A 21,580-nucleotide genomic window follows, 5' to 3' on the forward strand; every position below is an offset into this window, starting at 1 on the left:
AATTTTTGCTTGACAGTTTTGTTCTAGAACATTATTTCGATTTCACTTCGCGATTGATTTTTTCACTCTTATTCAGAAATTAAGCTGAAGGATACAGCTTTTTTACAGGTAAGGGCAGTGATTCAGTGGAGAATTTTTTGCACCCATAAAAATTATCGAGGGTACAGCCGCCTCTGAGTTCAATTGCCCCGCCTGTCGTTCGAGATTTATGCCTGTTCAATGTTTTTCAATTTTTTTGCTTAAACGGGCTTATTACATATCCCTAAGAATTTGAATTGTATTAGAGCGCTATTTTATACAATTCAAAGTATTTGAATTGTGTTGGTTTACTTTCTTTAAGATCTGTTCACACATTTTTCTCTAATTCACACTTTTCTTCTTTAGTAAATAAAAATGATTTGTTTTTTTGATAGCCGCGAAGCGATAGCGGCTATTATTGGGGCTATTATTGGTTTTTATTACAATTCGTCGTCTCCATCGATGATTCTTACGACCTGACTACTTAGAATTGACTTTTTCAATGAGTTCAGTGACTTCTACTGCTTTGCAGTTAAAATTTGTGTGCGTGACGTCATTTCTGCTTTTAGGTCAATGGCGTGACTTACCTCATCAAAAAATGGCTTTTGAACTCACTTATGGAACTTTAAACTTTTGAACATTTACTAGTTAAAGATTAATAGTGTGCATCTAAGTAGTGCCAAACTTATATGCCCTAGTTCTTGCGTATTAATCATGATGTTGTGATTTCGAATATCAGTTTTGAAAAAGCTCTTTTAGTGTTTTTTCCTTATAGACCGTATGTGTCATGAAATTGACAATCAGAATCTAACCCAAAAAGTCTAGTGGGTACGTAAAATCAGATTTCTGCTAGACTGCAAGTTAATTGTTCTCTAGATTTTCGCAAGAAAGAATTTGTTTCGTATTCATAACTCTGCAGTATTAGACAAATATGAAATGATTTTCTGAGTTTCTTTCATGTTTTGCACACTGTTTTTTTTTTCATTTTCGATTTCTCTGAGCTCAATACCTCAAGAAAATGATCTATGATCGTGGTGCTGCTTTTTTTTGCGTAGGTTTCAATGTTTATAATATTGACATTATAGAGTTCTGACTAATCATCTGTATATTTTTTCTTATTTTAGGTTAATACTATATATGGTTTTGTCTGCCTCTGAATGCCTCATTTGTGAAGCAAGTTTTTCCTTACACGTCAAGTGCTTTTTGTTCTTACCTTCTTAAATTTTTGAGTGTTTTTGCTAGAAGATCTTGGTCTTCAGTACGTTGATCTTCAATACGGTGAGTACACTTTTAATTTTATTGCTTTTGCTTTTCTCTAAATTTTTGAAACGATGTTTGTCTGTTTGTTAGATATTTCCACTTGGTCTGCTGTGCAGCTACAACAGTTGTTAAGTTATTCATTCAGTTCTTCTGATTTAAAAACTTTCTGCAATAATTTTGTTTCGTCCCTCGACGCTTTTTCGTTTTACATAAGTTCATACACAAAAGCTGGAAGAGTCCATTTTTCTGAATGGCTTCTTCCTCTCGCTATCGCTTTGGGCGGGTGACGTCATTTCTCACTCTATCTGAGTCAATTTTAGCTCTATTTTTTTGTTTAGCCAATTAAAAATGTGTCAGAACTTGTGCTGCTATGGTTTCGTCAAGAGTTTTGTTAAGACCATATGACGTCACAATCACTTCAAGTTTGCTTTTTCTTCATTCGGCCATGCAATTTTGACAGAATTCCGCCCGTGACGTCATTTTCACTCTAAAAGGAGCAATTTTTTTCATTCGCGCTTGATTAAATTTATGGTCACACGTGACTTAACTCACTCTCAAAAATGATTTCCTGACTCTTAAATCGACTTTTCCTTAATTTAATTCGAGGAGATAGGATCAATTGATTGTGCGTCATTCTAATTGAAGGTTATTTAAGAGCAGCTAATAGAGCAGCAACTGCATCGATCATCAACATCGCTATAACATCTGAGCATTTAAATAAAAGAAGAAAATTTTTGTCGGTTCTTTTTTGAGCCGGCAGACCTACGAAGCTATCGCGGCTATTTTCTGGCAATCTGCAAGTTATTTTTCATACAATAAGGTTGTTTTTAACGAAAAGCTCAGAATGAGTCTGACGACCAGATTGGTTGCCTGCTCAATTTTTGCTGTCGTGTCACCTTTTGCTTCCAAGATGTGATATTTTAAACTCGTTTTCGTAATCAAGATATGCGTCAAGGGTTTAGTTTTGGGTTACTTGAACTCAACCAATGTACAATGTGCTCAGTACAAGACTTGATTTTAGGTGCAGAAGTTAGAAGAGTATAAGCGTTGGGTGGACGACCTTTGTAATGCCTGTGACGTCACAGTCTTATCCAAGACCTCCAGTGCTCCTGAAGATCGATCGCTAGGTTAGATTTTTCTAACATGTTTCTAACATGTTCTTTGAGTCCTAATATAAGATTGAAACCGATCTTCACTATCTCTTAGCTGAATTGATATTATGCTTACCGAATTTAAACGTGAACTGGCGTTGGGTTAACAGGAGGACTCTTGTCTCACGCAGATGTGCTCTCTCGTCTACTTACTCAACACCATAGATCGGTCACCGTGGGAACTGCGACATCAGTTTTAGCCACAGCCAACAGCACCCACACACAGCAAAGTGCAGTAAGTTAACTTAAACTTCAGCTTCCACTCATTGTTTGTACAGAGATGGTGTGAGATTTCGAACTTTGCACTCGTAATGAAAAGGAAGCGCTCAAATGCCAATTTTTCACGATGAGCTACCTCTTTTTGAACATTTCCAGTATCATTCTGCTTTAATATATTTGATTTGGCTGAAAATTTGCCGAGTTTTTTATTTGCTTTATTTCTAAACAGAATGACAATGTCAATGACACTTAGAGCAAATCCAGATAGAAGTTCGCAGGCTTGCCAAGAGCAGCAGTTATTTGAAATACTGTATCTCTTTTTGATTTTTAATTGCTCTCAAACGAAATTTGAAGGAATTATTGTAAACGTGTCTGTCTTGTTTTGTAAAATTTTTGCTTGACAGTTTTGTTCTAGAACATTATTTCGATTTCACTTCGCGATTGATTTTTTCACTCTTATTCAGAAATTAAGCTGAAGGATACAGCTTTTTTACAGGTAAGGGCAGTGATTCAGTGGAGAATTTTTTGCACCCATAAAAATTATCGAGGGTACAGCCGCCTCTGAGTTCAATTGCCCCGCCTGTCGTTCGAGATTTATGCCTGTTCAATGTTTTTCAATTTTTTTTGCTTAAACGGGCTTATTACATATCCCTAAGAATTTGAATTGTATTAGAGCGCTATTTTATACAATTCAAAGTATTTGAATTGTGTTGGTTTACTTTCTTTAAGATCTGTTCACACATTTTTCTCTAATTCACACTTTTCTTCTTTAGTAAATAAAAATGATTTGTTTTCTTTTTGATAGCCGCGAAGCGATAGCGGCTATTATTGGGGCTATTATTGGTTTTTATTACAATTCGTCGTCTCCATCGATGATTCTTACGACCTGACTACTTAGAATTGACTTTTTCAATGAGTTCAGTGACTTCTACTGCTTTGCAGTTAAAATTTGTGTGCGTGACGTCATTTCTGCTTTTAGGTCAATGGCGTGACTTACCTCATCAAAAAATGGCTTTTGAACTCACTTATGGAACTTTTAACTTTTGAACATTTACTAGTTAAAGATTAATAGTGTGCATCTAAGTAGTGCCAAACTTATATGCCCTAGTTCTTGCGTATTAATCATGATTTTGTGATTTCGAATATCAGTTTTGAAAAAGCTCTTTTAGTGTTTTTTCCTTATAGACCGTATGTGTCATGAAATTGACAATCAGAATCTAACCCAAAAAGTCTAGTGGTCTATTAAAGGACTTGTGGTCGATCTGTCTGTCTTATTTTTTTAGTTGTTTCAGTTCTTGGAAGGCCACAAGCGTCTATCGCAGCTTCTTTCCAGCAATCTGCCGGCTATGTTTAAAGAAAAATGTTTTTCCTGCTTTGTTTTTAAGATGCGTTACACTTTTTATGATTTTTTAAGTTAAATTGTAATGATGTTGGTCACGCTGAAGCAGGAATTGGAGCGAAAAGGCAGGTGGTTTTGCGGCGTGACATTCTTCACTCTAGTATTTGCGTAGTGTGAAAATTGCTGGTGAGATTTTGCCTTCTCGCTAGTGATAATTTGTTTTCTCGCTAGTCGTTTTTTGCTCACATGCGGCAATTTGGCTTTGATTTTAACACTTTTTAATTGCTTTCCAACGAAGTTGTTGCAATGATCTTAGTCATGTCGGTCTTTTTCACCCCCCCCCGCCACATCGGCCGCCTCTCACTGCACCCCCCCCCCCCCCACCCAATTCCCTACCCCTGCACATCGTTCAGGCCATAAGGGCTACGTGCAACCAAAAAACCCCTCCTACCGTTGCCCCACCTCCCCCATCAGCCCCCGCCCGCTGCGCTCACCTAGCGCCCCGTATATTAAGCTGAAGCTAGCCTCACTAAACCGTGGCTAGCTACTGGCTACCTCGCTCGCCCGTCGTTTGAGAGCAATTCGCCCGACGATAGTCGGTTATGTTTCAATTTTTTGATCAGATTTTGCAAATGATTTTTCCAATGCATTCACAGTCGATGCTGGGCCTTTTTTTGTTCAGTCGATGAAACTTCTTTGAATTAGGGTTACTGCCGAGGGTTACTACCGAAGTCAACCATTTGTAGGTTGTTCGAAAGCAATTCGCACGAAGTTTTTTGTTTATGCTTAAAACGATGAAAAATGATTTCTAAAGTAGAGTTTGAAATTTGAGAAGGCCCGAGTAAATAGCATCATATAAAGGTAAAATTGTGTAAAATTTTTATAGCTCTCTATATTTTTGGAATATTTAATAGCCGCCCTCATCTTCTCAGCCGGCTATAATTGCGCTCGTATTTTTTTTTACTTCGTCAAACTTTTTTTCGCTTTACCATTTTGCCGCTTTTTCGACATTTTGCGTGAAATCTTTTTGACTTCTCTAGGCTAGATTCTCTCTTCTCTCATTCTGCTTAAAGTGAATTTGAACATCAGTTGCTCAGCAAAGCAATTCAAAATGAACAGTCGGTATAAAAAATTGAAGTCAGAAATAGAAACGGGATAAACCCATAAAGCCCAATTTTAGATGCCCGCTATTTGAAAGTCGTTCCTATAAGTCTTAGTTACCACCTCTAATGCTTATTGGTGTTGATGGTAGCCCCTGTAGCCCCTCTCTAAGAAACAGAAGTATGTTCAACTACGAAATGCCATCAAAATAAATCGAACTTAAAAAATATTTTTGTACAAAAATCTTTTTTTTTTCAATATATTCTATTCGTTCAATCCCAATCATGCTTATTGGAATCAACGGCGGCTATTTTCCGGCAATCTGCCGGGTATGTTTATAACTTTTTATAACTTTGGAAAAAAAAGTTTACCAAAATTAATGTAATTCACTTCGTTGTTCAACATTTTTTCTTTGTCAATACTTTCCAAAATTAACGAGTTTCTGAAGATCTCTTTTTGATAAGATTTGAAAATTGCTAGTACTTCAAGTAAAGAAACGTCAACATCACGTAAATATGTTTCTCTGTTAACTGTTTTTTCGGTGTGCAAAAAGATTGAAACGCTTCTTTAAAAAGCTGTCTTTGTTTTTACGTGGAGTTAGCAAATAGTCTAGTTATCTGCATTTGCACTTGATTGCTTTAGTGTTTAAAAATATCTTTTTCGATCGGAAAGTTTTTTGTTTTCGTTTTTTGTAGGCTAAGCGTATGTATTTTCCTGCTTTTCTTAGCAATACAAAGAATTTAGATTGTTTTGGGGCTCTGTCTTCTTTAGACTCGACAAGGATTATCGGTATTCTATTGTCTTCTTTAAGCGGAAGCAAGTTTGTTCATGACTTGAAGTTTGATTTCGTTCTTTTCGAACTTTGGTTTTTGTTTTTGAATGTTGATTTCTGCTTTCCACATTTCTGAAGTTGGGTTCCGTTGTAATTTTTTGAATTTTGTTTATCGGATGTCAATTTCTTGTTCATTTTAGGTTTTTTATAGGAATTTTTGGCTTTCAATAATTTATCAAAAGTGTCTTTAATTTACATGTTCCTTTTTATGTTCTACAAAACTGCTAATATGCAAGTTTCTCTTGTTGGCCCGTAAAGGTTTTTGTATGATTGTCTTTTTGGCTCGTAGTGCTCAATGGCATGGCTGTTGAGCTCATAGACTCTAAAATGTTGTTTTTATTTCGGGATTGTTTTCTTATTTTTATGGGATTGCAGTTCAGGACTTGACCTGCTGTTTCCATAATTTTCGGCTTTCAAAACGGAAGAAATGAGTGGAGCTCAGTGGGCTTTGTTTAATTAGAGGACAGCTTGTTTAAGTAATATTTCATGTGTCTGTTCTGGTGAAAAGATAATGTATGGAGTTTTTCGCCAAAAAATAATATACGTTTTTTCTCTTTTTTAGTTTTTGTTTAAGAAGGCTCTCAAAGTGACGTATACCGTAGGTAAAAGCGTCTTCAGGGGAAGTGAAGCTATTTCAGAGCTCGGACGTGGGCTAATAGGTTTATTTCAGTTCACAAGTTTGTTTTCGAGGACATTGAGTTCAAGAATTTTGTCTGATTTTTCAATTTTTGAGCCTTCTTTTATCGATATTGCTCCTTTTACTCTTGTACGTAAAATCAGATTTCTGCTAGACTGCAAGTTAATTGTTCTCTAGATTTTCGCAAGAAAGAATTTGTTTCGTATTCATAACTCTGCAGTATTAGACAAATATGAAATGATTTTCTGAGTTTCTTTCATGTTTTGCACACTGTTTTTTTTTCATTTTCAATTTCTCTGAGCTCAATACCTCAAGAAAATGATCTATGATCGTGGTGCTGCTTTTTTTTGCGTAGGTTTCAATGTTGATAATATTGACATTATAGAGTTCTGACTAATCATCTGTATATTTTTTCTTATTTTAGGTTAATACTATATATGGTTTTGTCTGCCTCTGAATGCCTCATTTGTGAAGCAAGTTTTTCCTTACACGTCAAGTGCTTTTTGTTCTTACCTTCTTAAATTTTTGAGTGTTTTTGCTAGAAGATCTTGGTCTTCAGTACGTTGATCTTCAATACGGTGAGTACACTTTTAATTTTATTGCTTTTGCTTTTCTCTAAATTTTTGAAACGATGTTTGTCTGTTTGTTAGATATTTCCACTTGGTCTGCTGTGCAGCTACAACAGTTGTTAAGTTATTCATTCAGTTCTTCTGATTTCAAAACTTTCTGCAATAGTTTTGTTTCGTCCCTCGACGCTTTTTCGTTTTACATAAGTTCATACACCAAAGCTGGAAGAGTCCATTTTTCTGAATGGCTTCTTCCTCTCGCTATCGCTTTGGGCGGGTGACGTCATTTCTCACTCTATCTAACAAATGCCCTCAGAGCATTTGCGTGATTATATTTTGATTATACTTGACTTACTTCGTCAAAATTATTTTTGCGTGTGGAACTTCAGTTTAATTTGAATTAGTTCAACTCAATTCTGTATCTGTTTCTATCTCTTTTTTTACGGTCCGCAATTCTATTCTGCAGTTTTTGCGGCAATCTGTCGGATATGTTTGCATTCTGACAGTTTTCTAATGCAGAAAAATGTAATCAAAAGCGTTTTGAAGTTATTCATGGATCGCGGAAGACTTCAGGAACAATTTGCTGGCAAGTTCAAGAGTTTTGTCTGGTCATTCTGTGCTACGATCAGACTCGAGCTTAATTTTATTGTTAATATTGATAATGTTTATTTGTAACTGCAAAGCAGTAGCTGATAGCTGGGGCTATTACTAATAACCGCAAAGCAATAGCTGGGGCTTTTATTGGCCTTATCTTGGTTTTCTTTTAATTTCATCCTCAAGAATTTTGCTACGACCATATGACGTTACTATTACTTCAATTCTACTTTTTGATTTCTCTTTCATGTTTATTTCAAAGAGATAAGGTCAAATGAGTGTGTGTCACTCTAATGGGAGGTTATTTGAGAGCAGCTAATAGAAGCAGCAATAAGTTAGACAGGTTCTTAATCAAAATATGACGTCTCAGAATTTATTAAAAATATTATTATGGCTATTTAGCTACGAAGCTATTGCGGCTGTTTTCTGGCAGCGTGCCAGTTATGTTTGGCGTTCTCTTGATTTTTATTTCGTCGTTAAGGTTTATGTTACGACCATGTGACCCCACAATCACTTAGATCTGCTTTTTCATTCGATCATGCAATTTCAACTGAACTGCGCGCGTGATGTGGAGCAAGTTCTTTGTTCATTTGGGTGATTAAGTTTTGGTCACACGTGACTTACTTCACTCTCAAAAATGACTTTCTGACTCTCCTATCCTTACTTTAATCCATGGAGATAAGGTCAGTTGAGTTTACGTCACTTCAGTTGGTTATTTAAGAGCAGCTAATAGAAGCAGCAATACATTGACAGATTCTTAATCAAAATATAGCATCTCAGCATTTAATGAAAGAAGATTTTTTGCAGATCTACGAAGATATTTTCCGGCAATCTGCCAGCTATGTTAAAAATTGTTGGTATTTTCAAAAATTTTGGTGTGTCAACTGCAGATAGGTCATGTTATTTTCATTCGATGTGTCAATGATTGAGTTTTCGAGTTGCTCTTAATTGTCTAATGAGACAGTGGTTGTGGAAGAACCGGTTGCTTCAGATGTACTGATCAAATACATCTTAAATAATTATTAGTTTTGTCTTTGCTGCTTTTGCCCTGTAATGTTTGTTAGCTCGTGTTTGGTCAATGTAAATAGTTGACGTGCAATTATGAACTGTTGAACCCGACAGAATTTTGTTCATTATCAATTGACTAAAAATAGTATGTACGTGCCTTCCGGCTTTGAAAGAGAGAATAAATTGGGTCAGATGTCGAATGTTCTAATCAGTAAATGCCTCCAACTATTTCTTTTCCATTTCCTTAATTGGAAAGTGTTGCGTCATACTAAGATAATGACTTTCACTGATTCAGAAGAACTAAGATGTCTTTTGAGATTTTAAAAAGCTCCTGCAGAAATCTTTTTATAGCTAATTTTCTGTCTCTAATGGTCGGTATTCTAAGCACAATTGTTTCTTCCCCGGTGAAGACTTTTTGCTTAAATTGTTAGCTTAGTAAAAGTCCCTTCAACAGCCAATTGGTAACTCGCCGAGTGTTCACCTCATTAGCTAGATCAGTTTTAATAGTTTGTCCTAGTGGTCGACTTTGAAGACTGTTCAAAATTGCGAAAATTTTGATTTTGCATGATTTTCACTGAAAATATTTATTTTTTATGAAGAACTAATTAGTTAATGGAAAACTAAGACTTGTAATTCTGGTAAATGTTTAATAGCAGATTGAACATGAGAATGGAAATTGTTTTTAGTATCTATTTGTTTAGTGTGTATTGTTATGGTGGTTGTGTGACTGTCGGCTTAGCGGTTGTTTCGAGTCTATTTAAGGAAGCGCGGTTATGGTGAGGTAAAGCTATTCTCTATTGCGTAATTATGTGGGCTCAGATTTCACAAATGGAAACCTGTAATCAAATTGTATTGAACATGCATGGGCGATTTCAGACTTGAGTCTATTGTTTCCTTTGTGAAGGCGTTGTGAGTTCATTTGATTTGAAAGGTTGTCTGAATTGGTTTTATGGTGTGAACTGAACTTACCGTTTGATCAAATTTTGACTAGCAGGCCTCATTTGACTAGCTATGCGTGTAATACGCAATATAGAGCTTCTCGGTCCGTAATTTTTGTGTGTTTTTATTCCAATAACCCTTATTGGTGTCACAATGCCAATCTAGTCAACCGCACAGTGTTGTTTAGCAGAACGAGCATTCATTAGAAGTAATTATAGTTTGTAATTACGGCCACTGGAAATATTCACTCCCTTTCAGAGAATATAACTATATATAATTGGTAATTTTTTTCACTCTTACTATGGTGAATTAATGGTAATTCCTTACAGCGCACATTATGAAGTTATAAGAAACAATGGAGTTCGTTCATAATAGACGAAACATCGAAACGGGAAATGGAGTGCAGGGATAAGGGGTGAGGGGTGGATAGTTCATCTGGGCTTTATGATAGAGAAGCTCTTTTGGTCGTTTTTCAAGACGTGAATTGTTTTTTTGACTGCAGCGATTCAAGTAAAATAATTTAGTATATGAGCAACTGATGCTAATATTTGGATCTTTAGGTTTTTAAATATTTTGCAGTTGACACTAAAATTAAGCGCTTCGAGAACAAAGCGTGAGATGTTTGAAACAAAACGAGAAGCAAATAATTGCCTCCATTGTTTCGTAGAATATTTTCTCATTAATGTCCTCTCCTGTTTGTTTTTAATAATTAGAATACCCTCAGCCCCTCTAGCTTGCGGGGGAGTGAGTGCAGTCTTTTTTGCATTTTTCCAAAGCACGCCAGAAATTTCGGGCTATAATGAACGTGCGCTTATTCTGCTAAAAACGACCCTAATATTTATAATTGGCCACCGAATAGAGTTATATAATTGTCTATCAAAGTGTTGAATATTTGAAATTTGATTGAATGGGGTTACTAAGCATACAGCCAACATTGCACTATCGCTTTCAATAATGAGGTTGTTAGCCCTCATTGTGCCGTGTTTCTGCCATGTTTCACAACTTTATCAATCTGAAGAAACTAGAGCGACCTATCAATAGAATAACATAGCTGCTTCCTTTGCAGGCGTCCATGCATTTGTGAATTACTTTATTCTCAGCCAATTTACTTTGTGAAGGTTTCTGGTTGCTTATCTAACCAAACAATAATGTCTTTCTCTTTGCGCTTTTATACTTTCGATCTGAGATAGTATTTTTTTATTGAAATTTTAATACTGCTACTACTAAGCTAGACGGGTTTACAGAATTCCAAAGGCGAAAAACGTATTTGGACCGGCTCCTGATATTGGATTTAGTTAATTACACTTAGGGCCAATAAAACGATTATAATTTGCATATTTGACCTTGCTTTGAACCAAGGGAGCGATTTATTCTTTATTTTCAATTATTGCTTGCGAGCAACTTTGTTTTGGGAATAAGTAGTTATTTTCCCACCGACGTTTCCTCGAGATAGTAAGTATAGAATACGAACTTTGGGTTTTTGAGTACCTATTCTCGTGAATTTTAATTGAGCTGAAAATCAAATTTCTAAGTTGATATAAGTTTGAGAAATTTGTGGACAACAAACGAAAGCCAAACTTAGAGCTAGCTCCGGGGGATATGTTTCAAAAGTAATTCAAAACTTTCATTTATTTGAAGAATTGCTTATCAAATTTGTGCATTTTGTTGATTAGCATTTTGTGAAAACTAAACCCATATTGATTATCGGAATATTTTTGTGGCTTTGGTTTTATTAGATTCAAGACAAATGCATTCGCATCTACATGCTTATTTTGATGAAAGGTAATTTTTTCGAGCATTCGTTGCTTCGTTGTATTAAAAATAGTTAAGTTATGATATTTGAGGCTACTATTATGCCAATCATTTTGCCAAAGCTCTTCCGTTTCTTTTTTCTCATTGTAAAAATTTCTTGAGATCAAAAAGATTATTTTTGATAATTAATTTGGTTCTTGGAGAAATGTGAAACAAATATAGCTCGAAATCAAAAATGTTATGTACGCTTTTTTTGGACTGAAAATAGCAGTAAAGACTTTTTTCTCATTTTCTGGGTTGAGATTAGAGCCGCCGCCAATCTTATCCTTTTCAAGTGATGCCCTTTATTCAGAGGGAACATATAACTTGCAGGCGAGTAAAAAATTGTAAAAACATAAAGTTATTTAGTGATGCAAACTCTATTTACAAAATGTTTAACCTGATTTACAAAATTCCAACAAAAATTAGACAAGGAGGCTCACTTGTACTTTGCGTGGCAAAGAATGTTTCCACATTCCTATTTGAAAGCCTAAGAGATATCATGTCTATCAATTTGTCTGAGATTATATTATAGAATTGTTTGTTTTCGCCAAACATTGATTTTATCAAGCTGGAAGTTGAAAAAAAAACTCTTGAGCCAGCCGGAAAAGACTATTGTTATTCTGGTCTATTTTTGGAGGCAATGCTTCAGGAATGAATTTATTATATGATTAGCGGACCTAAAAATATCGCAATACAGAACTTCAAATTTGATTACAGCACAAGATACGTACGAGAAGCATACCGAGGAAGACAATTGAGACCTGTCAATTTTTTTTTGTTTCTAACAGAAATGCAATTAGTTCATCAGCAGTGAAATAAAAAGTTAGTTTTTTTGTAGTAGTTGTAAAACTTGAAAGTCTTGAAGTAAAACTTGTAAAACTCCTCATCATTTCACAATGTTTTTAATAGCCGCCCTGATCTTCTCAGCCGGCTATTATAGCGCTCCTATTTTTTTTTTACTTCGTCGAATAAAAAAATGTTTCGCTTTACCTCATTTTGCCGCTTTTTCAACATTTTGCGTGATATCTTTTTGACTTCTCTAGGCTAGTTTCTCTCTTCTCTCTTTCTGCTAAAAGTGATTTTGAACATCAGTCGCTCAGCAAAGCAATTCAAATTGAATAGAGTCAGTATAAAAAATTGAAGTCAGAAATAGAAACGGGATAAACCCATAAAGCCCAATTTTAGATGCCCGCTATTTGAACGTCATTCCTATAAGTCTTAGTTACCATCTCTAATGCTTATTGGTATTGATAGCAACCCCTGTAGCCTCTCTCTAAGAAACAGAAGTACGTTATGTTCAACTACGAAATGCCATCAAAATAAATCGGACTTAAAAAATGTTTTTGTACAAAAATCTTTTTTTTTCAATATCTTCTGTTATTTCAATCCCAATCATGCTTATTGGAATCCACGGCGGCTATTTTCCGGCAGTCTGCCGGGTATGTTTTTTAAACGCAAATGAGTTGCCAACAATAAGATGAAGAAACAGCAAATGAAGTGAAAGCAGACCAGGAGAAAGTTGAAAAAGTTAAAAAAAAATACTTAAACCTGTCTATACGCGTGTATAAGTGAAACCACTGAATATGTAAAAAACTGCCACTTTGCAATAATTTGCCTTCATTAATGACGATCATGTGAATCATCAAAAATGTAGTGAATGGGAGAATTAGAATTTTCTAAGAAATAGAAGTCTTTAAAAACATTTTTTGAAGGTCGAAAAGTTTATCGTAATCATACAAAGTGAGGTCTCATAATTGAAGAGAAGCACCAAGACTTGATCTGTTAGGATTTATTAACAGTTGTAAAGAAATCTGATATTGAAAAAGGGGATGTTAGTTGAAGCAGAAGTCAAAGAACCACATAAAGAACCAACAAAAACTCGCGAAAAACTTTCTTCCTTCCATGTTTTTTTCCATTATGTTCTGCCTCTTAGTGCACCTCCCCTTTGGCCTGAGCCTTAGGTATATAGTCATCAGACCTTTAGAGGAATGAATTCCGAGCCATGAAGACTAGAGCATCGATGCGAAGACCATCTGGGGTCTAGCTCATAAAAAATTTACAAAATTTTAATTTAACAAAAGATTTAAAAAATTAATCAAATTAGCAAAGATTTTTAAAAATTAACAAAAGTTTGTACTTTCTTGTTCAAATCTCAAATGTATCCGGCAAAGTACGCAATGAAGAATCAGTCCTAGATGATTGCTGTCAGTCAGTGTTCATTCAGACCAAGTGCATGCTATCACATTTGATCTGAAGTATATTCGATTTATGAAAAATTTTCATTAACGTTTAACGAACAAAGACAGATCTGAAAAGACAATAAATTGGGTGAGAAACGGGTTAAAAATTCTTAAAAGTGACTAAAGAATAGTTGAATATTTGTTTCAAACTTTTCCCTCAAATTTGTTTCTGTTCTAGACGGAGACTTTGACGCAAGGTCAAGATTTTTGCTTTTTCAGATGGCCTCGAAAAAACCCCTTAGTCGTCTGCATCGATTAAATTTTGACTAAGCTAAATTATGTCCGAAAATTAGGCTAAAATTGGGTCGAAATTGTTGTCAAAACTTTGCAAAAGAATGGGGCTAGCATAAAGTTCTCCCATTTTTTTTTAGATAAAAGGAACAAATACTATATAGATATTAATTTAATAATGCCGGACGAAGTCAAAAATTAATCTAAAATATCGGAACATGCAATGCTTGTGAATAATTGATTGTCAGTGAAGACTTTTTCATAATCTAAATTAGATTACCTAAATTGTCATTTCTTGTGATCAACTCTTTTCTGTGGAACTGCTTTTACAAATAATTGTATAAATGAACAATATTTGATTCGGAAGATTTGGGGGATTTATTGTTGTCCGAAGTACGAGTATTTATATTAGGAGGAAGGGTATGGGATTTCAGGGGCAGGATATATCTAATATTCAGTGCATTCTTTTGATTATTCGAATACTTGACGTCTCTGCTAGTAGAGACTGTAGAATTTAACTTTGTTCTAGATTGACCCCAGGCTTTCTGGCCACCAACAGCAAGCGAAACCTCTGAAACTCTCAGCCAATAAAATTACCTCTCAACAACACCCTCCGAAACAAGTCCATCAACAGCAACTACTTCTAAACTCACAGACAGCTCAACTCTCGCCATCTGTCCATTGGGGTAAAGCGCAAACGGCCGATAGGTCTAAGAGAGTACAACGATAAGTACTTCGTTATCGTCAAATTTTGTTGAAATCTGACTCATCAGTGAACAGAAAATTATTAACGAATCTATTGATCGAGAAGCTCACGTACTTTTGGCTTATTTTGAGTGAATATATCTTAAGAGGAAAGACAATATTTTTTGGCAAAAGGTCGCGAGAATATGTAGGATAATGCTTGACAGTTTGAACAACCGAGCCTTGCTATTATGTCTCATGACACCAGAGGTAGTTCGAACTTTTGAATGTCCTAGGAGCAAACTTTCATCAGTTGCATACCTAAATTATGATATTCAAAATTTAGACCGGTAGGTTGCAAAAATTACTGGATAACCGTTATAACAAGAAATTCCAAAAAAGTTTTTTCCAGCTAAAATTTGCAGAAATGCTAATGCGAAAAGTATGTGCCATCATCTCGAACCGTTTTCTAACCAATAGGTGAACTGTTAGATAATGAGTTTTTAATTGGTTTTAACAGCTAGTGGTTTTTTGCGCACATGCGGCAATTTCACTTCGATTTTTACTGTTTTTTAATAGCCGCACAGCGATAGCTGGGGCTATTATTGGCCTTCTCTTGGTTTTTTTACAATTCAAAGAATTTGAATTGTATTGGGGCGCTGTCTTTTTTTTTAAGATCTGTTCACACATTGTCATGATTTTTGAAGTCAAATTGGAGTGGTGATTTTGGTCACGCCGAAAAAGGAAATGGAGCGAAAAAGCGAGTGGTTTTGCGGCGTGAATTTTTTTCGCTCTAATTTTAAAGTAGAGTGAGAAAACAGTGTTTGAACAAATGTTCGGTTTCTCGGTAGTGGTTTTTTGTTCACATGCGGCAATTTCACTCTGATTTTTACTGTTTTTTCAATTTTTTGGATCGGATTTTTTTCTGAATAGTTTTCCCTATCCATTCACAGCTCATTCTGGACCTAGTTTTTTGTTAGAATCAAAATTACATATCTCACTAGTGGTTTTTTGTTCTCCCTAGCAACATTTTGACATTGATTTTCTGTTTTTTTTTTGTTTTTTTCATCTGATTTTTTTGGAAATGGTTTTCCCAGTTCACCCATTGTCCGTTCTAGGTCTAGTTGTTTGTTAAGTCAATGAAAATTCTTTGAATTGTACGTCAGGACTTGTCCTGCTATGTTTTTTTATTTCGTCGTCATGATTTTTGTTACGACCATATGACGTCACAGCCACTTTTTGTTCATTCGTTCATGCAATTTTAACTGAATTGCATGTGTGACGTCATTTTTCGCTCTTAGTGGAGCGAGTTTTTTGTTCATGCGCGTGATTAAATTTTTGGTCACACTTGACTTACCTCACTCTCAAAAATGACTTCCTCACTTTGAAATTGACTTTTATTTACTTTAATTCAAAGAGATAAGGTCAAATGGGTGTGTGTCACTTTAAATGAAGGTTATTTGAGATCGGCTAATAGAGGCAGCAATAAAATATACAGATTTTTAATCAAAATATAACAGATCAGCCTTCAATGAAAAGACGAAATTTTTTTGGTCTGTCTTTTTACTGTTTTTTTAGACTGTCGATCTACGAATCTATTGCGGCTATTTTCTGGCAATCTGCCAGCTATGTTTTTCGATTTTTTTCTCAATCCATTCATAGTTCATTCCAGGCCTACTTTTTTGTTTGAACCAAAGTTCCATTTCTCGCTAGTGGTTTTTTGTTCACATGCGGCATTTTGACATTGATTTTCTGTTTTTTTTTATTCTTTGATCTGATTTTTTTAGAAATGGTTTTTCCCAATTCACCGATAGTCCGTTCTAGGTCTAGTTGTTTGTTTAGTCAATGAAAATTCTTTGAATTGTACGTCATGACCTGTCCTGCTATGTTTTTTTACTTCGTCGGATAATTTTTCGCTTTACCTCTTTCCGCTTTGCCGCCTTTTCGACATTTTGCGTGAAATCTTTTTGACTTCTCTGGGCTAATTTCACTCTTATCTCATTCAGCTAAATGTGTTTTAAGACAGCAGTTGCTCAGCAAAGAAATTCAAAATGAACAAAGTCAGTATCAAAAAACTAAATCAGAAATAGAAACGGGATAAACCCGTAAAGCACGATTTTAGATGCCCGTTACTCAAACTTTGTTTTTAGTTGCCATCTCTAATGCTTATTGGCCTTGATACTAGCCCCTGTGTGGTCTCACTACGAAACAGGAGTATGTTCAGCTCCAAAGTGACATCGAATTAGTTCGCACTTCAAAATTGTTTTTACAAAAATTATTTTTTCACAAAATTTTTTCTCTTCTTTCAATCCCAATCTTGGTTATGGGAATCAACGGCTGCTATTTTCCGGCAATCTGCCAGGTATGTTTCATGAATCTTCATCTCATTTTTCATACTTTCATTTTAATATGTTATTTTTGTACCAAGCTTTCAGACTGAGACGTGACACAGATCACGCTTTTCTCCGTCTTCTAGTTATTCGTGGTATTTATGCATCATGTGTTTGTCTATCAATAATGATAGCGTATAGCTATGGCAGTTGAAGGCAATTTTTGTGATGTCAGTCGCTTATGTTTTTTGGATTGATGTACGGCAGAAAATTTCAATTGCTGTCATTTGAAATTGATTTTGCTTTTCATGTATGGAAAGATGACGTGTAGCAGCTGTAAATTTGCGTCAAATTCAATTTTTCTGTCAAAGGGATCAATCAATTTAAGCTCAAGATATCTAAAGATTTTTTAGTAGGACCCGATCAATCCACAGTTCGAACATCTATCTAACCTAGTGGTAATTTGATGCCACCACCGGGATTTCAACTCCTATGTTTTCAGTGAGGTAAGTTGTTGCATAGCTATTATTAGCTTCGATTTAATGCTTGCGCGTTAATAGCTGACCATGGAACAGCACAGTTCGTTCAGTTATTTTTTCCATTTCAATTTTCGCATGGTTTCAAATGTTATATTGTTTAAGCAGCGCTTGAGGAGATTGCGTCAGGAGTTTTATTGCTTCAAAAGTGCTTGAAAAACTTGTGCAGAAATTATTTTCCTTTCAACTTGTATAAATAGCTATTTGCACTTTTCCGCCAATTATTTTTTCAAGAGTCGTGATTGGATAAGCATTTATTTTACAATTGTCGTTTGAAGTGCTTCAGTAATTTTTAAATTTTAATTTGCTTGACATTTAACCTCATTTTTAGCATTTTGAATCCATATTTTGCTGTTCACTACCACTGGAAAGTGGGCCAGTCAAGCTGATTATGGCGCTACATTAACAGGTTTAGCACATTATAAGCTGCAATCTGCGTGTTCTTTCATAGTATACCTGGTAATTGATTTTGGAGAAATATTGGTCCGAAAACTTCACCACCTTAAATACCTAGCCTCAATTAATTCAACCTAAATTTTACTTTTTGTCCTAAAACTATCGGTCGTTTGCCTAAGACCCAACCAATCTACTCGCAACACGAGCGACTGGAAACAACAAAATAAGCCCTGAGTGTAAACAACTGCAACCACAACCACCACCTATAAAGTGTGTGGGAACGGACGAGGAGAACAACTTGAGAGGAGTTGAAGGAACTGCGGCGGCGGCAACCTTGGAGGTAATAATTTGACAACAATTTACTTGCGCCAATCAGTTTGCAAACATCAAAGGCTTCTGCTCAATAGGCATGGTGGCTCGCTTGGCAGAATTTTGGAAGTTTTCTGTGACTGACTGGCAAAATTCGTCTTGTTGGGAAAGTTTGTCTCGTTTCTGATCGACATCTTAAAATATTAGGGTTTCTAGCTTTTTTGATAATGTTGAAGCGTTATTTTTTATGTCTGTAAAATGACAGACTTTGAGAGTGTCGGTTATTTTCACTCATTGTTCAAAAATGTTAGGGAATCCAAGTTTTTATGATTAAGTCTGTGTGATCCTAACTGGCATTCCATGATTTTAAAATTTGGCTATTTGATTATGAGGAGAATTTACAAACATTATTTTAAAGATTCTATAATGTTTTGTAAATAACAACAACCTTAATTTTTGTTTAGATTTTTAATTTTACAATTTGTTTTATGTAATAATTATGAGAATATAAAAACATTATTAGCTTATCATTATTCAGCGGAAAAGATGGGATACGGTTATTATTTTTTATGATGTCAAATTTGCTCCACATAAAATGAGAAAGATTTAGATTTTAGTTCTTTTTATAGCTTTCGTTTGAAATGAAGCTTTATAAATATCACAAGCATCGTAATATTAAGTTAAAAAACATTATTACAGGTTTTCCTCAAAACATAGCAAAAGAAGAGATCGCGAACTTAATTACGTTGTAAGTACAATGCCAAAACAAAATTTTGCTAAATGTGGTGTAAATTTGCACTTTGTCCTTAGGAAACAAAATTTATCCTCGGTTGAGACTTCAAGAGATTTCAAAGGGTAACGATTTTTGTCTACCCTTTTGGTCTGTCGATTGTTTGTTGTTTACTGAAGCTATGCGTTATTAAGTTTTCTGGAAAATGAAATCTGCCGTTGTTTCTGAGCTCATTGAACCATAAGTGTTCTCTGTATTCTTAATAAATAAGTTCAATTTTCAGTCAAGTTGGAGATTTGTGATAACTACTAACACTTTAGAATCGAACAGTAGAATAGATGTATCAATCTAACTTGATAGCCGAGGGATTATCGAAGCAGCTTTACCGTAACTTCTTTACGAAAATTTTATATGGCTAGATAGCAGCAAGTCGATAAAGTTAAGATAATTTCTTGGTTGGAGAAAATTTATCCCTGACGGATTTTTTGTTTTTAATCAATTAGGGCTCATTGATATCCTTTCAGTAAAGAGTTTGTTAGTCTCATTTTTTGATAGATCTTAGCTTGGAGTTCCCTGTACAATAATTCAAGATTTTATTAATGAAAATGCGTTTGTTGGCGAAATTTAATGACTATAGCTTGCCAGATTTTCAAAAAAAAACAATTCTGGAAAGCATCTGTAAAGAGATAGTGGTGTTGAAAACTTGGAATTTAATTTTAAGGTAGTTTAGGATCACAATGTCCACCTTGGCATCTTTGCAACTGTTCCTTCGATTCATGAAGCATTATGTTAACTGGAATTGATTTATAAGTCATAAGTTGTTGCCTTGTGATCATAAAAGGGCCTTGAGCGTTCAAACAATATTACCTCCAATTTGAAGAGTGTCCGAAATATTGATTCCCACAAACATTGTCAAAATTACAGATCTGTGTTTCCTCCTTTTACATGGAGATAGACCCCTGTCTTCTCTTCAAAGTTTGCCAGGTTTGCATAATTAGGTGTTCCCTCTTTTTACTCTAATGCTCGCAACATTTACTATGTTCTTTGAACAAAACTTTGAAATTTTATTGACAATTTGATATTTACGAAACACTGCGGATTTTATACTCTTCACAAATTGAAGTTTCTGGTTTATAACCATATCACTTTTGTAAATTATGTCTTCATAAGTTGTCACGTCACTTGTAACGCATTGAAATTGAGTTATATTAAAGGCTAACTTTGTGAAAACTTAATTCAGCAATTATTGAGTTTCTCTGAACAATTGTACCTCTGCAAATGGTTTGAATTTTCAATTACTCATTTTGTTTTGAAGTAGGTAGATTTCAAAAGCAGCCATTTTTCAAATTAGATTTAAAATGGGCTTGTTAACAGGAGTCTAACTGAGAGGAATGTTGGTAAATTAGAATTGTGTCAAGTGTCTTTTGCTGTGTTAATTGTTCAACAATCTTGTTAACGTCCAAGACACCGATTATTGACTTTTGATTGTTTTCAGCCGGGCAAATTAAACCCAGAAGCGTCTCAAAACCAGTCAGCGAGTATTCCAAATAATGAGAACCATAAGGTCCCTCGGTTCATAACGAGCAAAGACGAGAACTTGATTAGAAACCACCCCCAGGTATTAAACACAGCTCCACGCAGGAATCTGAAGCGGGGCGTGAACAAGAAGAATCGACCTAAAAGTTTATCCGATTTGGGAGACGTTACGCATAACAAAATGATAGCAGCCGGGGGGTTGGAAGCTATGAGAGACGATCCGGCGGATTCCCAGTTTTACAGTGGTGGATGTTATGTTATGGATGCGCCCATTAAACTGGTACATAAGAATACGGTCAAGGATTGCTGCCTGTATTTGTACAACTACAAAATGGTCATCGCAAAGATCTTGTTAGTATATTTTGAACTTCTTACCATCGAGAAAACCGATATACGCGTAAGATGTTTCAGAGTTATCTATACGTGTTAAAACAGCCCCTATGCACCTAAGAAACCAAGGAATAAAAAGATTAGGGAATCAAGGGTAAAAAAAGCTTGGCACTAAGGCGTCAAGGGAGTTCGTTTATTATAGCTGCGAAGCTGTAAGCTGAGCGAAGCTATATTGCAGTGCTCAGGGTTTTTTTACAATTCAAAGAATTTGAATTGTATTGGGCGCTGTCTTTTTTACGACTCGAAGAGGAGTATTGGAGAAGTCATTTTTTTAATCAATTTTATTGGAGTGATTTTTGAAGCGGGAAATGAAACGCGTGAAAAAATTTGGAGTGGTTTTGCTGCTGAACAACAGTGAAGAGCAGAGCGAAAAGAGAGTGGTTTTTCTTCATACCGCTGTTTTTGAGAGAGCGAGAAATTGATGTGTGAAAAAATTTTCTCTAAGCGAGCGAAATTTTTTTGTTCACGTGCGGCATTTCAAAGCAGTTTTTTTTTCATTTATTTTGGTTAAGAGGTTTGGTTATGATTTTGTTTTAATTTTAGGCTGGTTTCAGTAGTGTTTTGAAGGTTACTGGAAATTCATATGAATTTTATGATAATTCGGAGGTTTTTAATGTATTTTGCTGATTTTCAGGCTAATTTTTGCGTTTTTTTTACGATTATTTTGTTTTACTGGCTCAAATGGGTATTGAAGAAACCCCTTCTTCTTGAGAAAATTTATGATAACAATTGGTTGCAAT

General features: G+C 35.2%; 2 protein-coding genes across 4 annotated transcripts in view; one reads left to right on the plus strand and one right to left on the minus strand.

The window, feature by feature from the left end:
• LOC142357315 (metal cation symporter ZIP14-like) overlaps positions 1-21,580 on the minus strand; it is a 339,525-nt gene that overhangs the window by 189,871 nt on the left and 128,074 nt on the right. The window lies entirely within an intron of this gene.
• The window catches only part of LOC142334837 (uncharacterized), an 89,574-nt gene that overhangs the window by 31,648 nt on the left and 36,346 nt on the right, over positions 1-21,580 (plus strand). Inside the window, exons 8-12 of the mRNA XM_075383165.1 lie at positions 2,300-2,405; positions 2,540-2,664; positions 14,459-14,615; positions 18,055-18,215; positions 20,410-20,801. Coding sequence (XP_075239280.1) covers positions 2,300-2,405; positions 2,540-2,664; positions 14,459-14,615; positions 18,055-18,215; positions 20,410-20,801 — 941 coding nt within the window. The remainder of the gene's footprint in view (positions 1-2,299; positions 2,406-2,539; positions 2,665-14,458; positions 14,616-18,054; positions 18,216-20,409; positions 20,802-21,580) is intronic.

This window comes from Convolutriloba macropyga, chromosome 2, assembly GCF_964194025.1.
Source record: "Convolutriloba macropyga chromosome 2, txConMacr16.3, whole genome shotgun sequence".
Lineage (NCBI taxonomy): Eukaryota > Metazoa > Xenacoelomorpha > Acoela > Convolutidae > Convolutriloba > Convolutriloba macropyga.